Source organism: Schistocerca gregaria, chromosome 11 (assembly GCF_023897955.1).
Source record: "Schistocerca gregaria isolate iqSchGreg1 chromosome 11, iqSchGreg1.2, whole genome shotgun sequence".
NCBI classification, from domain to species: Eukaryota; Metazoa; Arthropoda; class Insecta; order Orthoptera; family Acrididae; genus Schistocerca; species Schistocerca gregaria.
The window spans coordinates 23,252,746-23,271,712 of NC_064930.1; the positions used below are offsets into that span (position 1 = coordinate 23,252,746).

Below are 18,967 nucleotides of genomic sequence, written 5' to 3' on the forward strand. Positions count from 1 at the left end.
ACTACGTTCGAAGTCCGTGAGTTCGGCGGAGTGCCCCATTCTGCTCTCTCACAATGTCTAATGACAGCTGAGGTCTCTGATATGGTGTACCTGGCAGTAGGTGGTAGCAAATTGTACCTCATATGAAAAACATATGTAATTGGGGGTGTACAGATACACATAGTGTATATACCACCATAAGCCTCTGTTTTACTCAGCTGCTGTTTGTTTCTACTACTGCATACTTTGCATTTTACAACTTCACTGGTTTCAAAGACCATTGTAGGCTACCTATATTCTGGGAAAGTTAAAAATAAGTGATAAACAGAACGTATATCCCCAAAACCCTATATTTTCATAAACTTTTAGAAAGAGTGGCTAATTAGATAGTTTTTTTTTTCTGTCCAGTATTGTTCTAGTTCCCTGCTCGATGTCTAGCAGCGATCTGTTAAAAGGAGTTTTGCACCGGCATATGAAACTCCATTCTGAGCTGGCCCATATGGAAAATATTTTTACTGCTCATAGTGTAGGAGTCTGTCCTACTTTCACTGTTTTTATTACCCGTAAATACCAACTGTACATAATCTTCAAGTGGATGTTGCTGAATAGTTTGATTTTTGTTGTACAGGCATTTCTAATACAAGCACAACTATATTTCAGAAAAGGAAACAGCTGTACAACTCAAATCCTCAACCTCATTCAGTTACTGAGGCCGGCTTCAAAATACAGAGTATTGTGGGAATAGTTTTTATTGTTCTGACAGCTGCTTACGACACTTGTCAGTCACCGTGTATTGTCACAGCAGATCTACGAGATAATGAAAGATTACCAAATTCACCAAGTTCATCTTAAGTTAACTCCAAAACAGGAGATTTAATGTGGACTTCCAGGGTCAGCATAGTCAATGGATATGTGAAAGACATGGCTTACCATAAAGAAATGTTCTTTCACCACTGTTATTTAACATCTGTCTCGACGACCGATCACTTCCGGCAAGAAGATTCCTTTATGCCAACAATCCGGTATTAGCGAGTCAAAGAAAATCTTTGAAGATGTTGATGCCCACTTGACAGACCCGCTGACAATGTTGAACGTCTATTATTCCAAAAAGCAATTTCGTCTGAAACCCTGCTGAAATCCAACTTCGTGACCTCGATCTTAATCACAAGCAGGTACACCCAAACCTGTCATACAGCAAGAGGTACAATAAGTAAATATGGGCCACCCAAAATAACCGAGAGTCACTCTGGCCCATACTACGACATACGAGCAGCACTGTGAGAATACGAGAGTGGAGGTGGAAGCCGGGAACCAGATCACTGGTAGCACGTGGGGCTGTCGACCAGAAACCGATGACACTGTCAACGTGTAACAGTGCTGCAGAATAAGTGTGACCGGGCAGGTGCAAATCTACCCACAAAAACATATAAAATTTGCAGAAAATTTTGTTAAATTCACTTACGTCCCTAAAGTCAAAGCATTTCAGTTAATGTTTCACATGATATCAAATACCACAGCTCTAGCTCTAATGTTTTTGGAGATTTAACTTTTTTCCATTTTGTAAGCAGAGTTGCATAATTCCTGTTTTTCTCACTAAAATGCTTTTCGAAACAATTGTAAAAATAATAATACAATGTGCAAAAAATAATTCCTACTCATTTGTCTCATTTGTGATGGGTCTACAATCAGAACAGGTCTAAGTGTAACTGCCCTATTTTGCCACCAAATTTGCTGCAGAAACAATTTCATGTAATTCCAAAATTGTGTCGGTATCAGGATCGACAACTCAATACATTTATAATCTATTAAGCCTTTCGCTGTTGTGGGCACGTATATATGTATAATAATTTTTTTTCCATAATGTGGGGGCACAGTCATAATATACAGGGTGATTCAAAAAGAATACCACAACTTTAAAAATGTGTATTTAATGAAAGAAACATAATATAACCTTCTGTTATACATCATTACAAAGCGTATTTAAAAAGGTTTTTTTTTTCACTAAAAAAAAAGTTCAGAGATGTTCAATATGGCCGCCTCCAGACACTCGAGCAATATCAACCCGATACTCCAACTCGTTCCACACTCTCTGTAGCATATCAGGCGTAACAGTTTGGATAGCTGCTGTTATTTCTCGTTTCAAATCATCGATGGTGGCTGGGAGAGGTGGCCAAAATACCATATCCTTAACATACGCCTATAAGAAAAAATCGCAGGGGGTAAGATCAGGGCTTCTTGGGGGCCAGTGATGAAGTGCTCTGTCACGGGCTGCAGACAGTGCTTCAACCAATTTCAGACGATAAGGTTTCATAACTAACCTTTTTCGTAGGACTTTCCATACATTTGATTGTGGAATTTGCAGCTCTCTGCTAGCTCTGCGAGTCGATTTTCCTGGGCTGCGAACAAATGCTTGCTGGATGCGTGCTACATTTTCATCACTCGTTCTCGGCCGTCCAGAACTTTTCCCTTTGCACAAACACCCATTCTCTGTAAACTGTTTATACCAACGTTTAATACACCACCTATCAGGAGGTTTAAAACCATACTTTGTTCGAAATGCACGCTGAACAACTGTCGTCGATTCACTTCTGCCGTACTCAATAACACAAAAAGTTTCTGTTGAGCGGTCGCCATCTTAGCATTAACTGACGCTGACGCTTAGTCAACAGCGCCTCAAGCGAACAAATGTACAACTAAATGAAACTTTATAGCTCCCTTAATTCGCCGACAGATAGTGCTTAGCTCTGCCTTTTGTCATTGCAGAGTTTTAAATTCCTAAAGTTGTGGTATTCTTTTTGAATCACCCTGTATTTCTTTAAAGTCAGTACCACCATTGGACTGTTTTTTATTTGCAGTGTTACATTTACACGATCATTATTTCGGCTTTACAATGCCATTATCAAATGTTTTAATGCTATACAGTACCTAAGATGGCATACTGTCATATTTAAAATAGACTATTAGATATATTATCTAAGTGTCAATATTTATGGTAAAATCCTACTGCTATGTTTGATCACTAAGTATACCATAAGATGATAAAACAAAGCAGTAGGCTTTTACCACTAATATTGACCCTTTGACAATGTGTCTAACAGTCTATTTTAAATATAACAGTATGCCATCTTAGGCACTGTATAAAATTAAAACACTTGATAATGGCACTGTAAAGCCAAAATCATGATCGTGTAAATGTAACACTGCAAATAAAAAACAGTCCAGTGGCGCTAATGACTTTAAAAATGTACTTACGTCCTGCTACACTGTTCCGCAGGTGTTGTGGATGTGTATATGCACCCCGAGCCGCTGACCTCCCACTGCTGTGGACAAGTTACTTCTATATCACTGTGAATAAAAAAGTTTCAAGTATTTATCGTAAGACATAAGTGACTCAATGCGTGCTACCATTCACAGAAAACCTCGCATGGTTTATCTCATATCGTTTACGAGATATCAATGGATTCTTTGAGATTAAGATCAGTGAAAACCTCATCAACCGTGACACTGGATATCAACTTAGTGCTGCATGGAACCCAGCACTGGAGCTTCTAAAATCTCAATGAAAAACGACTGTGAGAGCACCTAGCAGGTCGCAGACGGCAGAGGGAGCGCCCAGCGCGGTGCAGACGGTGGAGGCAGCACCTGCAGCGGCGCGGACGGCGGAGGAAGCGCCTGCCGTGGAGCGGACGGCTGAGGAAGCGCTTGCCGCGGCGCGGACGGCAGAGGGAGCGCCTGCCGCGGCGCGGACGGCGGAGGGAGCACCAGGCGCCAACCAGACACACCCTCTCGGGAATGGACCAATCACAGAGCAGAGGACTCGGCGCGGACCGCACATGGAACGCCTAACACCTAGGCATAAATACTGGACGCGTTCCAAACAGGGACAAGTCCCAGGAAGCACCTGAGGAAGACAGTGAGGCACACTGTCGAAATATTAGGCAAGTTTGACACGAACATCCGGCAGACCACCCGACTACTCCAGAATGTCATTTTTATTCATTCTCACTGTAACCTACATTAAAGGCTACGGTGTCATTAAGAAAATACGAAATTCAAAATTTCAAGAATTTTGTGTACACAAATTACAGCAGTACTATAAATATTTTATGACATCCCTGCATTTATAATGTTTGACTGTACATAACCACAGAAGATCACATGGATATACCAAGTAAGTAATGAAGAGGTACTGAATTTAACCTGGGGAGAAAAAAAAAATGAGTGGCACAACCAGACAAAAAGAAGGGCTCTGTTGACAGAACACATTCTGAAGCATCAAGCAATTGTCAATCTGGTATGGAAGTGAAGTGTGGGGCAAGAACTGCAGAGGGAGACTGAGAGATGATTACAGTAAGCAGTTTCCAATGGATGTAGATTTCTGTAACAATGCAGAGATAAAGAAGCTTGCGCAAGATATGACCAGTTTGGAAAGCTGCATCAAACAACTATTCAGACTGAAGACCATAACAATAGAAACAACAAAAAGACCATTTACATGCATCGGTAAGGTCAGATTTATGACAGTAATAACCTTACACGGAGAGATCCCCAGTGGTGAGGGTGGCTTTTTTATATCGTCTGTACAGTGATGTACGTACATATGACCCGCACGACTGGTCAGATTGGCCGTGGCGAGCTGAGTTATGCGAGTACTGCACGTCGTGCCTACCTCGTCAGCTCCTCGTGTAATGAAACACAAAGTCCTAATTATCTATAATTCTAGGTGTGTCCATCCACAAACGATAAACATTTACAAACTCCTCCTCCGTTGCTATTGTCTGTCTCCAGAACAAAATACCGTGAACTCTTTGCATAATTCATGCTGTGTCAGCTTTTAATTCACCAGCATGCAGTTTCCCCAAAAAAGGAATGTGTGTGGCCAGTTTCTTCTCTGTCAAACAGTAAGGGTAATAATCCCATCTTCTGTCGGTTACACTTCATTATCTTTTCATTTATAAACCAGTCACGCTACTTCATTAATTGTATTTTATAACATTGCTTTTTCCCTCACTCTATCACCCCTATCTTTATCGTTCATCAGTGTTAGTGGTCACAGTTTAAACCTACACTATGTGATCAAAAGTATCCCGACACCCACAAAAACATACATCTTTCATATTAAGTGCATTGTGCTGCCACCTACTGCCAGGTACTCCATATAAGCGACGTCAGTAGTCACCAGACATCGTGAGAGAGCAGAATGGGGCACACCACAGAACTCGTGCACTTCAAACGTGGTCAGGTGATTGGGTGTCACTTGTCTCATACGTCTGTACGCGAGATTTCCACAATCCTAAACATCCCTAGGTTCACTGTTTCTGATGTGAAACTGAAGTGGAAACGTGAAGGGACACGTCCAGCACAAAAGTGTACAAGCCGACCTCATCTGTTGACTGACAGAGACCGCCGACAGTTGAAGAGGGTCGTAATGTGTAATAGGCAGACATCTGTCCAGACCAACACACAGGAATTCCAAACTGCATCAGGATCCACTGCAAGTACAATGACAGTTAGGCAGGAGGTGAGAAAAACTTGGATTTCACAGTCGAGTGACCGCTCATAAGCCACACATCACACCAGTAAATGCCAAATGATGCCTCGCTCAGCGTAAGGAGTGTAAACATTGGATGACTGAACAGTGAAAAAAACGTTGTGTGGAGTGACAAATCACCGTACACAATGTGGCAATCTGATGCCAGGTTGTGCGTATGGTGAATGCCCGGTGAACGTCATCTGCCATTGTGTGTAGCGTCAACAGGAAATTCAGAGGTGGTGGTGTTACGGTGTGGCTGTGTTTTTCATGGAGGGGGCTTGCACCCCTTGTTGTTTTGCGTGGCACTATCACAGCACAGGCCTGTATTGATTTTTTAAGCATCCTCTCTCTTCCCACTATTGAAGAGCAATTCGGGGACGGCAGTTGCATCTTTGAACACAATCGAGCACCTGCTCATAATGTACGGCCTTTGGCAAAGTGGTTGCACAACAACAACATCCCTGTAATGGACTGGCCTGCACAGAGCTCTGACCTGAAACCCACAGAACACGTCTGGGATGTTTTGGAACACTGACTACGTGCCAGGCCTCACTGACTGACATCGATACCTCTCCTCAGTGCAGCACTCCGTGAAGAATGGGCTGCCATTCCCCAAGAAAGCTTCCAGCACCTGATTGAATGCATGAATGTGAGAGTAGAAGCTTTCATCAAGACTAAGGTTGGGCCAACACCATATTCCAGCATTACCGATGGACGGCCCCACGAACTTGTAAACCATTTTCAGCCAGGTGTCCGGATACTTTTGATGAAAAAGTGTACCTACATGTCATTCATAGCTATTTGTAAACTGTATGACCCTGCAATATCTAAATGTTGTCTCTCATATAAGGTGTATCTTGTGACACATTTCTCACAATATCTTTGTCTTTAGTGCATTCTCTAATAAAACAGGCTTCAAAAGGTGACTCTCCACCTTCTACAGCTTCTGTTCTGATTGTGCTAGCACTGCTCGACCGTAGCCTTCGTCCTTCCTTCCCTAGTTACAGTGCCTCTCGTATCCTTCGTGGCTTACCTACGATTCTTCTCCGTAGCTTCGGTAACAGTGAGCATCCTTATTCCAGGAGGTAGTCTGTCCCTGCATCGTCTGTCACTCGGGACTCGAGCGGCACCCCTTCTCTGCCAAGTGGATACGACATCGTGATTTTCTTTTCGTCGAATCTAGGACCGAATGGCTCTTCCCAGACTCCCTAGTACGGTCAGAGAAGTCTCGTAATACACAGTCCAGTCCCATTACTGTGACCTACGGCCGACACCGGCGTGCGACAAGAGCTCGCAGGTGGCAGGTCCTACGTCTGGTGATAGAGGGTACGTAAAGGTGTCCGCACAATGTGGGAAACGTTGCAGATGTCACGTTAATGCAGAAATGCAGCAATTTATATGACAGCCGAAAGGGTACGATTATCGGCTTCCGGGCCGAGGATCGAAGCGACTCTGAAACAACCAAGCTTGTAACTTTTTGTGAGCCGCCGTGGTTAAAGTATACCGTATGTGGCCAAATGATACTGAGAAAACCAGGTGCCAAGGCAGTTGTGGAGTACCATGGGCCGTAGACGACAGGGGTGAACGACGGTTACAGACGCGTACAGGGGAATAGAAGAGCAACTACCACACAACTGAACACCCAGACGAACTGAGAGGCTAACGACAGTGTCTGCTCGATGATCGTTTAGAAGATGTTGCCATGTAAGAGCGTCCGAAGCAGGCACCCGGTTCCTGCACCCACACCGACTGTCATTCGGTGGCTAGAATTTGTACGTGGTTACCTCAATGTGACGTCTACTGACACGTGGCGTTTTCGAACGAATCGCATCGTCGGGATGTACGGCGTCCAATGTCCGAAAGCAAACACCCCGCAACAATCAACGGACGGGTACGGGCCGGTATAGGGAGCATTACGGTCTGGTGAAAGTTTGTGGTTTTTTGTGGCAGTCTTGTCACTGCGGAATGCGCAACGGATAAATATGAGTACGCAACTATCCTCGAGAACCACACGCGCACTTACGTGGAGTTCCTTTTTCCTCTACACGATGGCACCTACCGGCGCGACAATGTAACGTTTCACAGATCAAAGTGTGCACGTGTGGTTCAGAGAGCAACGGCAAGAGATTACCGTACTCCCTCGGTCACGTAACTCCCCGAATTTGACTCCAGTCGAGAATCTGTGGGATTACACCGATACAGCTATCGGCACCACGTGTCCTCGACCGAAAAACCTATCGTAGGTGGCCGCGGCACTGGAGTTGAAACAGCTCTGCACCTCTGTCGGTGCCTTCCGGAACCTCGGTTAACTCTCTTCCTTAACATCTCACAGCAGTCCACGCTGCAAAAAGTGGTTAGTCAAGCTATCGACAGGCGGTCTAATGAATGTGAGTGGACACTGTACATGTCGTGTAAAATACGTAGATTGCCAGTTCGGGTGTGTGAGAGCTGCTGACGGCCCTAAACTTGCCACGTTAAATAAATGCTGTTGAGATGGAACAAAAATCTAAGACTGTAATTTTTTATTAGAAGTCCTACGTAAGCACCCGCAGTCACAAGCGGGTCAAGCAATCCTTCAAATTTAGAGGTATATTTACATCTCCGATACTCACGTCGGCACTTCCCGTCGGTTCGGAGGCTTCCGGACTTCGGTGCGGGGGTGACGGGGAGTTCGACCCGCGTTCGGCTCGCTCGGGACTGCCCTCCGGAAGCCCCGACAGCGGCATCTGGGAAGAGGTGCCCAGGTCCTGAAAAACCACCCTGTGCTGTGAAACACGAGCACAGAATAAAATAAGACGGCGCACTTCCTTTAAATGCTGTACGATTTTATGATAATGTGAATATTATTTCTACGCCGTGACCTCCAGTTGTAAATTAAATTGCAAACCTGAAGGTATCAGTACTGTGATAGTCTAGTTGTGGGATGCACCATATCACTAGTAGCGCACGCTGCAAAACGCTCACTGTGATTACGTACGGGTCACAGAAAAAAAATATTGTTACGAGGCTTGTTCAGGGAGTAAGTGTGCTAGATTTTTAAGGTTTTTTTCTGAAAAAATGTATTTGGAAAAAAATACAGGACATTGTTGATACACTGGCTGGCTATTTTTGCTGTTCAGTGCACATAGTGAACTGTGGCACGAACTTCGAAAAACTCTCCGGTCAGATCCTTCCCCTGCTTCATAACTGCTTTCCACTCTTTGGCTGAAAATTTAATTCCACTCGTGTGCACCTGCAGGGAGATGAAAAGATGTTAATCTCTCCTACAGCATTTCCAACACTTCTTTTGAGGTTTTTTAGGGCATCACAGTATTATTGTGCCCTGACAGTATCTCGGAGTCAGAAATTTGACCAAAATGATGCCTTTTCATCTACATCTGCATCTACATCTACGTGATTACTCTGCTATTCACAATGAAGTGCCTGGCAGAGGGTTCAATGAGCCACCTTCATGCTGTCTCTCTACTGTTCCACTCGCGAACGGCACACGGGAAAAACAAGCACTTAAATTTTTCCGTGTGAGCCCTGACTTCTCTTATTTTATCTTCGTGATGATTTCTCCCTATGTATGTGGATGCCAACAGAATGTTTTCACAATCGGAGGAAAAAATTAGTGATTGGAATTTGATGAGACGATCCCGTCACAACAAAAAACGCCTTTGTCTTAATGATTGCCACTCCCAACACACGTATCATGTCTGTGACACTATCTCCCCTATTTCGCGATAATACAAGATGAGCTGCCCTTCTTTGTACTTTTTCGGTGTCATCCGTCAGTCCCACCTGATGCAGATTCCACACCACACAGCAGTACTCCAGAATAGGGCGAACAAGTGTAGTGTAAGCAGTCTCTTTGGTAGATCTGTTGCACCTTTTGAGTGTTTGCCAACGAATTGCAGTCTTTGGTTTGCTCTACTCACAATATTATCTATGTGATTGTTCCAATTTATGTTACTTGTAATTGTAATCCCTAAGTACTTAGTTGAATTTACAGCCCTCAGATTTGTGTGACTTACAGCGTAATCAAAATTTAGCTGATTTCTTCTAGAACTTGTGTGAATAAGTTCGCACTTTTCTTTATTCAGGGTCAATTGCCACTTTTCGCACCATATCTATATCGTATCTAAATCGTTTTACAAGTCATTTTGATCATCTGATGACTACAAGACGGTAAATGACAGCATCATCTGCTAACAATCTAAGACGGCTACTCCAATTGTCTCCTATGCCGTTAATATAGATCAGGGACAATAGAGGGCCTACAACACTTCCTTGGGGAATGCCAGATATTACTTCTCTTTCACTCGATGACTTTCCGTATATTACTACGAACTGTGACAGGAAATCACGAATCCAGTCGCACAACTGAGGTGATACTCCGTAGACAATGAGGCCGTACTTTTTTTTTTTTGCCCAAAATTGTGGTTTTGTATTTTATGGCAGATGGGGAATGGATCTGATGCCACTGTGACAACAATCTTATTGTCTCAGGCATGTAATGAGCCACCCACGTTTCATCGCCGGTCACAATTGAGTTCGAAAACTCCTCACCTTTCAATTCGAGTTACTCGAGGAACTCGCGGGCACTACTGACCCTATTTTTCTCGTGCTGCTCTGTCAGCTGTTTTAGAACCCATCCTGTGCACAGTTTCCAGTATCCCAACAATTCTGTGGATGTCTCATACAAGACAGCTCTGGAGAATTGCAGAAACACTGCAGAAATTTTGTTCACTGTCAATTTGCACTCTTCCGGAACAGGTCTTCCAGTCGTCTGTTCCTCATAAACATTTGTTCAGCCTCCGGTAAATTCCCTAGACCACTTAAATACATTCATTCTGTTCATAGCGCCTATGCCGTAAACCGTTCTGATTTGCGAGAATATTTCAGTATGTGTTATTCCTTTCCTAAGTAAAATGTAAGTTACAGCTTCCACTTGTCTGGATTTCTTACCAACATATTTTGCAACTCGACATTACTGCATGAGTTTAAATACTACCATGTTCCCAAAATGCTCACACTGGTCGGGAGATCCCCCTCTACCGCTCAGCTTTGTTGCCAACCCACAAAAACCAAAAAACCACAATCCGTTATGGTCATAGACACTTAATTTGTGAACAAGACTCGTACTATTAGTTCACACCATTTGTTTCACAAATCTTCCATTCTATTTAAGTTATATACTTTCTTATATTATTATCAACTGAGATAGTGGACTTAATGCTTACACGTTCACAGAAATAAATGCATAAAATTGTTGGTTACTCTTGTAAAAAAAAGTTCAATGCACAAATGAGCAAGCTGAAGGAGCTCACTGACAGATATGTTCTGTAGAATACACAAACCACTGACGACTAAACAATGTCATCCCCTGCAGGGCCGTGTATAGCTCTTTAGCTCTTATTGCTGTGACCGAATTGTTGTGCAAATTCAAAAATAACATGCTGTGAGAGTTGTTATTACAGATTGGGATCCAGGTGCTCCAATCCCACTTAGACTGGCGTGTGTCAGAAGAACAAAGTTCCACAAGAGCCTGCCCTCACCTTTTTCGGAGGGAATGAAGATGAGGGAAAAAATTTTGCAACAAGGTACACTAACGAGTAGGCCACTGCGAAATGAATGGCAGACCGCATGCAGCTCACGGTCTGTGCATCCCCAGTCTAGATGAACGATGACCTGTATTCAGCAATTACATGCGTGCAAAACCAAAATAATCTTGCTAGTAAACCTACCCGAGGGATGCACTTCAATTTCAATCAGATTTGGATATGCTGTAGTGTAGAGCAAAATAAAAAACATATTTGTTTATATGTGCCCACACAGCCATTAACAGGGTGATAAGCACCTCCTTCAACAATCAATGTGCATTCGGTATTTTTTTGACCTGAACAATTCTGCACTTTCTCATTACTGTTCAGATTTACAATAGTGTTACAACAATAACATACAAACAATTAGAAAAATATAACAAAATTAAATCTGAAAAGGTTACAACCTGAAAACAAAAAAATGCATAAGATTCCAATATTATTTATTTATTTATAATTTAATATATTTTTCCCATGTGGAGCGGAAAGACTTACCGTAGGGGGAAAAAAGGACAGGTGTACACTCACACACACACACACACACACACACACACACACACACACACACACACACACACAAATCCATCCGCACATTTTACAAATGTCTGCTTGTGTCTGCGTATGTGCGGATGGATATGTGTGTGTGTGCGAGTGTACACCTGTCCTTTTTTCCCCCTACGGTAAGTCTTTCCACTCCCGGGATTGGAATGACTCCTTACCCTATCCCTTAAAACCCACATACTTTCGTCTTTCCCTGTCCTTCCCTCTTTCCTGAAGAAGCAACCGTTGGTTGCGAAAGCTAGAATTTTGTGTGTATGTTTGTGTTTGTTTGTGTGTCTATCGACCTGCCAGCGCTTTTGTTTGGTAAGTCACATCATTTTTGTTTTTAGATATATGTTTCCCACGTGGAATGTTTCCCTCTATTATACTCATATCATTAATCTGAACCCAACAATTACGTTTGTTATTGTTACAGTTGCATTTCGAAATCTTTTCTGCCGTCTTATTTCTTATTTCTGTTTTTGCCAGTAGTTTCACTTTGTATTCACCTTCTTCTTTTTATCGTAATCTACTATACAATTTTATTCCGCCTATATATACTCAATAATACGTAACCCACTTCCAAACCATAACCAGAATTTTTTTTTCTGCTTTCAACACTACCGCTACTATAAAATCAACCGTTTCTAATTAACTAACAGTTCCTTTCGCCTATTGAACAACCATTTCGGCTAGTTCTAATAACTTTCGCTTTATTTCCATTTCAGTTTTTCCCACGTCACTGATCAATTTTAGCCGCAACCCACAGGTTTTAATGTCATTATTTCTTCGTCAGACAATTGTTATCCTCATTTTCTTAATCTGCCACCACAAAACCAGTCCTTTTAATACATTTACATGTAGTTTTTTCTAAATTTTCCTTAATTTCTCCATCCTTTAACGTTTTTTGGCGGTAACACAACCACTTAACCTTTATGCACATTGTTGTCTACCAACCCAAGTTCACCGCAGGATCAACATAGCCCAGCTTTAACCAACACTTTTTCACCTTTTTTCACACCAGATCTCCAGTTGCTTTCTAGTTCACCTTTATCTCTCCCCATATATTTTTATTTTCATTTTCATTTCAGCCTCATGTTCCACCTTCTAATACCATGTCACCCCCACAACGACCCCATTAAGTTTTATTTACATTCCCTCCACAAACATGCCTTCGCCATAGCCAGATTACGCTCTCATATTTTATTTTCTCAGGCTCGTCTGACATTTGGTATTACCCCCACAGGCCTCACACTTAAAGTTCCCATCTCTGGCTGCAATCCGTCTTTCCATCAGTCCCTGTACCAGTTCCAAACTGAACAATCCATTGCCCTCACGCACCTAATCCTTCACCTACACATCAACTCAGCCAATGAACACACCCATCAACTCCTATCCTTAATAAAAGTCCTCAATCTTTCCTCTCCCACATCCACACCGGCTGTTCAGAGCATCCTCCTACAGGCCAACCGCAAATTAGAACAGCATGCCACCCTCCACCTCAAAAAACTATCCAATCTCCTGGTTTCCCACCTCCGGAAAGGCAACTCACTTACCTTTCACAACCTTTCCAGCAAACCTCAACCTCCTCTCATTGCACACAACCCAGTCTCTCCCATCTACTCAATCTCCCACTTCCAGCTCCACTCCCTCCAAAACCTCAAAATTCCAATCAACACAATTTGGAACCACAACACCCTAATTCCTCCAAACCTCTCTCCCTATCCGAAACCTCTGTCTATCCAAAGGCCTCACCTTATGCCCCACTTCCAGTTTCAACCAAACAGCCCTCGTCAAATATTTACTGTCCTACACTAGTACTCTCTGCTGGAAAAATCACTTTGCCACGAAGAGAAATGATCATCCTACTCCTAATGATCCAACTCCCCAAGACACTATCCAAATTGAACCCTGCCTGGAACAGTTGCGTCCTCCATCACAGCGGGACCTACCTCCTCTTCCTCAAAATCACCCTCTCCAAACCTTCCAGGAATTTCTCACTTCCAGCCTTGCCTCTCAATCCTTCTTAAAAAACCTTAATCATACTCTCAACATCACCACTGCTGAAGCCCAAGCTATCCGTGATCTGAAGGCTGACTGATCCATCGTCATTCTTCCGGCGGACAAGGGTTCCACGACCGTGGTACTTGATCATCGGGAGTATGTGCCTGAGGGCCTGCGTCATCTTTCAGACAACTCCACATACAAAGTTTGCCAAGGTAATCCCATTCCTGATGTCCAGGCGGAGCTTCAAGGAATCCTCAGAACCTTAGGCCCCCTACAAAACCTTTCATCTGACTCCATCAACCTCCTGACCCCACCTACATCCCGTACCCCTACCTTCTACCTACTTCCTAAAATTCACAAACCCAATCACCCCGATCGCCCCATTGTAGCTGGTTACCAAGCCCCCACAGAACGTATCTCTGCCTATATAGATCAACACCTTCAACCCATTACATGCAGTCTCCCATCCTTCATCAAGGACACCAACCACTTTCTCAAACGCCTGGAATCCTTACCCAGTCTGTTACCCCCAAAAACCATCCTTGTTACCATTGATGCCACTTCCTTATACACAAATATCCCGCACGTCCAGGGCCTCGCTGCAATGGAGCACTTCCTTTCACGCCGATCACCTGCCACCCTACCTAAAACCTCTTTCCTCATTACCTTAGCCAGCTTCATCTTGACCCACAATTTCTTCACTTTTGAAGGCCAGACATACCAACAGTTAAAGGGAACAGCCATGGGTGCCAGGATGGTCCCCTCGTGCGCTTCCGCCTTGACTGACATCTCTGCCCAAACTCTTTGCATTTAAATATGTCTGCTTGTTTCTGTATATGTATGGATGGATATGTGTGTGTGTGTGTGTGTGTGTGTGTGTGTGTGTGGGCGCGCGAGTGTACACCTGTCCTTTTTTCCCCCTAAGGTAAGTCTTTCCGCTCTCGGGATTGGAATAACTCATTACCCTCTCCCTTAAAACCCACATCCTTTCGTTTTTCCCTCTCCTTCCCTCTTTCCTGAAGAAGCAACCACTGGTTGCGAAAGCTAGAAATTTTGTGTGTGTGTTTGTGTGTTATTTTATTGTGCCTGTCAACCGGCACTTTCCCGCTTGGTAAGTCTTGGAATCTTTGTTTTTAATATATTTTTCCCATGTGGAAGTATATATATGGTAAGTCTTGGAATCTTTGTTTTAATATATATGTCTGCTTGTGTCTGTGTATGTGCGGATGGATATGTGTGTGTGTGCGAGTGTACACCTGTCCTTTTTTTTCCCCTAAGGGAAGTCTTTCCGCTCCCGGGATTGGAATGACTCCTTACCCTCTCCCTTAAAACCCACATCCTTTCGTCTTTCCCTCTCCTTCCTGAAGAAGCAGTTGCGAAAGCTAGTAATTCTGTGTGTGTGTTTGTGTGTTTTGTTCATGTGCCTGTCTGCCGGCGCTTTCCCGCTTGGTAAGTCTTGGAATCTTTGTTTTTAATATATTTTGAAGTTTCTTTATATATATATATATATATATATATATATATATATATATACCAAGCGGGAAAGCGCCGGCAGACAGGCACATGAACAAAACACACAAACACACACACAGAATTACGAGCTTTCGCAACTGGCAGTTGCTTCGTCAGGAAGGAAGGAAGGAGAGGGAAAAATGAAAGGGTGTGGGTTTTAAGGGAGAGGGTAAGGAGTCATTCCAATCCCAGGAGCGGAAAGACTTCCCTTAGGGGAAAAAAAGGACAGGTGTACACTCGCACACACACACACACATATCCATCCGCACATACACAGACACAAGCAGACATATTTAAAGGCAAAGAGTTAAGGGCAGAGATCTCTGCGAGTGTGTGCGAGTGTACACCTGTCCTTTTTTCCCCCTAAGGGAAGTCTTTCCGCTCCCGGGATTGGAATGACTCCTTACCCTCTCCCTTAAAACCCACACCCTTTCATTTTTCCCTCTCCTTCCTTCCTTCCTGACGAAGCAACTGCCAGTTGCGAAAGCTCGTAATTCTGTGTGTGTGTTTGTGTGTTTTGTTCATGTGCCTGTCTGCCGGCGCTTTCCCGCTTGGTAAGTCTTGGAATCTTTATTTTTAATATATTTTTCCCATGTGGAAGTTTCTTTCTGTTTTATATATATATATATATATATATATATATATATATATATATATTAAAAACAAAGATTCCAAGACTTACCAATATTTTTAATATATTTTTCCCATGTGGAAGTTTCTTTCTGTTTTATATATATATATTAAAAACAAAGATTCCAAGACTTACCAAGTGGGAAAGCGCCGGTAGATAGGCACAATGAATAAAACACACACAGAATTTCTAGCTTTCGCAACCAACGGTTGCTTCTTCAGCAAAGAGGAAAGGACAGGGAAAGATGAAAGGGTGTAGGTTTTAAGGGAGAGGGTAAGGAGTCATTCCAATCCCGGGAGCGGAAAGACTTACATTAGGGGGAAAAAACGATACTTATATACTCGCGCACACACACACACACACACACACACACACACACACACACACATCCATCCATACATACACAGACACAAGCAGACATATTTAAAGGCAAAGAGTAAGGGCAGAGATGTAAGTCGAGGCGGAAGTGTGGAGGCAAAAATGTTGTTGAAAGACAGGTGAGGTATGAGTGGCGGCAACTTGAAATTAGCGGAGATGGAGGCCTGGTGGATAACGAGAAGAGAGGATATATTGAAGGGCAAGTTCCCATCTCCGGAGTTCTGACAGGTTGGTGTTGGTGGGAAGTATCCAGATAACTCGGACGGTGTAACACTGTGCCAAGATGTGCTGGCCGTGCACCAAGGCATATTTAGCCACAGGGTGATCCTCATTACCAACAAACACTGTCTGCCTGTGTCCATTCATGCGAATGGACAGTTTGTTGCTGGTCATTCCCACATAGAAAACGTCACAGTGTAGGCAGGTCAGTTGGTAAATCACGTGGGTGCTTTCACACGTGGCTCTGCCTTTGATCGTGTACACCTTCCGGGTTACAGGACTGGAGTAGGTGGTGGTGGGAGGGTGCATAGGACAGGTTTTACACCGGGGGCGGTTGCAAGGGTAGGAGCCAGAGGGTAGGGATGAACCAAGAGGTTACGAAGATTAGGTGGATGGCGGAAAGACACTCTTGGTGGAGTGGGGAGGATTTAATGAAGGATGGATCTCATTTCGGGGCAGGATTTTAGGAAGTCGTATCCCTGCTGGAGAGCCACATTCAGAGTCTGATCCAGTCACGGGAAGTATCCTGTCACAAGTGGGGCACTTTTGGGGTTCTTCTGTGAGAGGTTCTGGGTTTGAGGGGATGAGGAAGTGGCTCTGGTTATCTGCTTCTATTCCGGGTCGGGAGGGTAGTTGTGGGATGCGAAAGCTGTTTTCAGGTTGTTGGTGTAATGGTCCAGGGATTCAGGACTGGAGCAGATTCGTTTGCCACGAAGGCCTAGGCTGTAGGGAAGGGACCGTTTGATATGGAATGGGTGGCAGCTGTCATAATGGAGGTACTGTTGCTTGTTGGTGGGTTTGATTTGGACAGATGTGTGAACTTACCGCTCCTGGGATTGGAATGACTCCTTACTCTCTCCCTTAAAACCCACATCCTTTCATCTTTCCTTTTCCTTCCCTCTTTCCTGACAAAGCAGCTGCCAGTTGCGAAAGCTCGAAATTCTGTGTGTGTGTTTTATTCATTGTGCCTACCTACCGGCGCTTTCCCGCTTGGTAAGTCTTGGAATATATACTTCCACATGGGAAAAATATATTAAAAACAAAGATTCCAAGACTTACTAAGCGGGAAAGCGCCAGTAGACAGGCACAATAAATAAAAAAAACACACAAACACACAGAAAACGGCTTTTCGAGAAATTTGGTTGCACTACTGTAATATACATTAAATACCATAGAAGTTTTATTTCAAGATTGACTTTTTTAAAAAATTATTACTGTTTCAACAGTATTCATTCAGAAACATTAAACTCAGTTTTTTGCAAGGAGGTGTTTCATGTCCTTAATGGCTCTATGGGCACGTATAAAAAATTTGTATCTCTTATTTTGCTCTACACTAAAACATATCCAAAGTCGGCCAGAATTAAAGTGTATCCCTCGGGTAGGTTTACTTGTTACTATTCTGTCAGAAATTAATAAGTTCAGAATTCTGCGAACGACTGTCTCCCATTCTTCTCGATAGTATTCCGATACCTCGTCACAAAATGGTGAACAGCTCGAGTATAACTACGGAGAACTGTGTCGACTGGGTAGAAAATACTATTTCCACGTGCAGGAAGACTTTTGCTTGCCTCCAAGCTTTCAAACAATTTTGGAAGATATTACCACAGGATGTGAAATGCAAACTTCTCGAGTCACTCATTCTACAGAACCTCCATTATTGTGATGTAATCCACCACACCACTAGTAGTCAAAACTGTAGACGTACAGAAGTAACCACAAACGCCGATGTGCATTACACCTGCAATAACCGTCTACACTGCCCAACAAAAAAAGTGGAGCAAGCAGAAGGGGAGGAGGACACAAAACGAAACACACAGGGAGGGTACGTGATGTTTCAGTGATTACAAAATAGAGTCCAACTTGTGAAGAACCTGTCAGTGCGAGCCCACTTGTCGATACGACGTCACACCCGATCGGGCCCAGATGTATGCACTAATTCGTTCGAGAAGTGCACCGTGCAGCTACCGTACTCTCTCCAGAGGCAAAGTGGCTCACGACTGTCTTATCCGGCCCTCGACTTCCCGGATACTGACACCGGGACGGGCCGATGTACAAGCCGGTCCCACCTTTCCCATGGCGGACAGATCTGGCAATCTCGGCTGCAGGAAAGCCCTTACACCGCACGGGTGGTCTGCGGAGACACTTGTCGCGTGCAGACGGGCACCGTCCCATCGAGCGATTCTGCTTACGTATCGTCACGTGAGAGGTAACGCGAGAGTATGTGGGGGGAATACAATGTACCGTCACAGCACGGAAGCCCCTCGATCGACTCCGGCCATGACGTGACGTCGTACTCCGTAGCTCCTTGTGGCCCGACAGTGAGAGTAACAGTGCACCGGAAGAATAGGACCTATCCCTAGGAAGCCACTGACGGTTGTTGGGAGCAGTAAAGAATGGCGATTCGCCGCTAAACACGGTGCGGTGCCATTCGTCGGCACTCTGTGCTTTCCGGTCACGGCACCACTCCATACGATAGTTCCGTGTCGTGTCGTTAATGCCCGCCTGCACACGGGACAGAATTCCCCAGTCTCTGACTGGCAGTGCTGGACGACAGAGACTGTCGCGAGGATTCCATTACTCGTT

General features: G+C 43.9%; 1 protein-coding gene across 16 annotated transcripts in view; it reads right to left on the reverse strand.

The window, feature by feature from the left end:
* Nucleotides 1-18,967, reverse strand: part of LOC126295436 (uncharacterized) — a 220,171-nt gene that overhangs the window by 142,159 nt on the left and 59,045 nt on the right. For 9 of the 16 annotated variants that reach the window (XM_049987925.1, XM_049987933.1, XM_049987927.1 and 6 more), the window contains one exon: nucleotides 8,125-8,277. The exons of 2 other annotated variants lie outside the window; for them this stretch is intronic. In XM_049987925.1, coding sequence (XP_049843882.1) covers nucleotides 8,125-8,277 — 153 coding nt within the window. The remainder of the gene's footprint in view (nucleotides 1-8,124; nucleotides 8,278-18,967) is intronic. 5 more of the 16 variants (XM_049987929.1, XM_049987930.1, XM_049987934.1 and 2 more) reach the window with 1 other exon arrangement.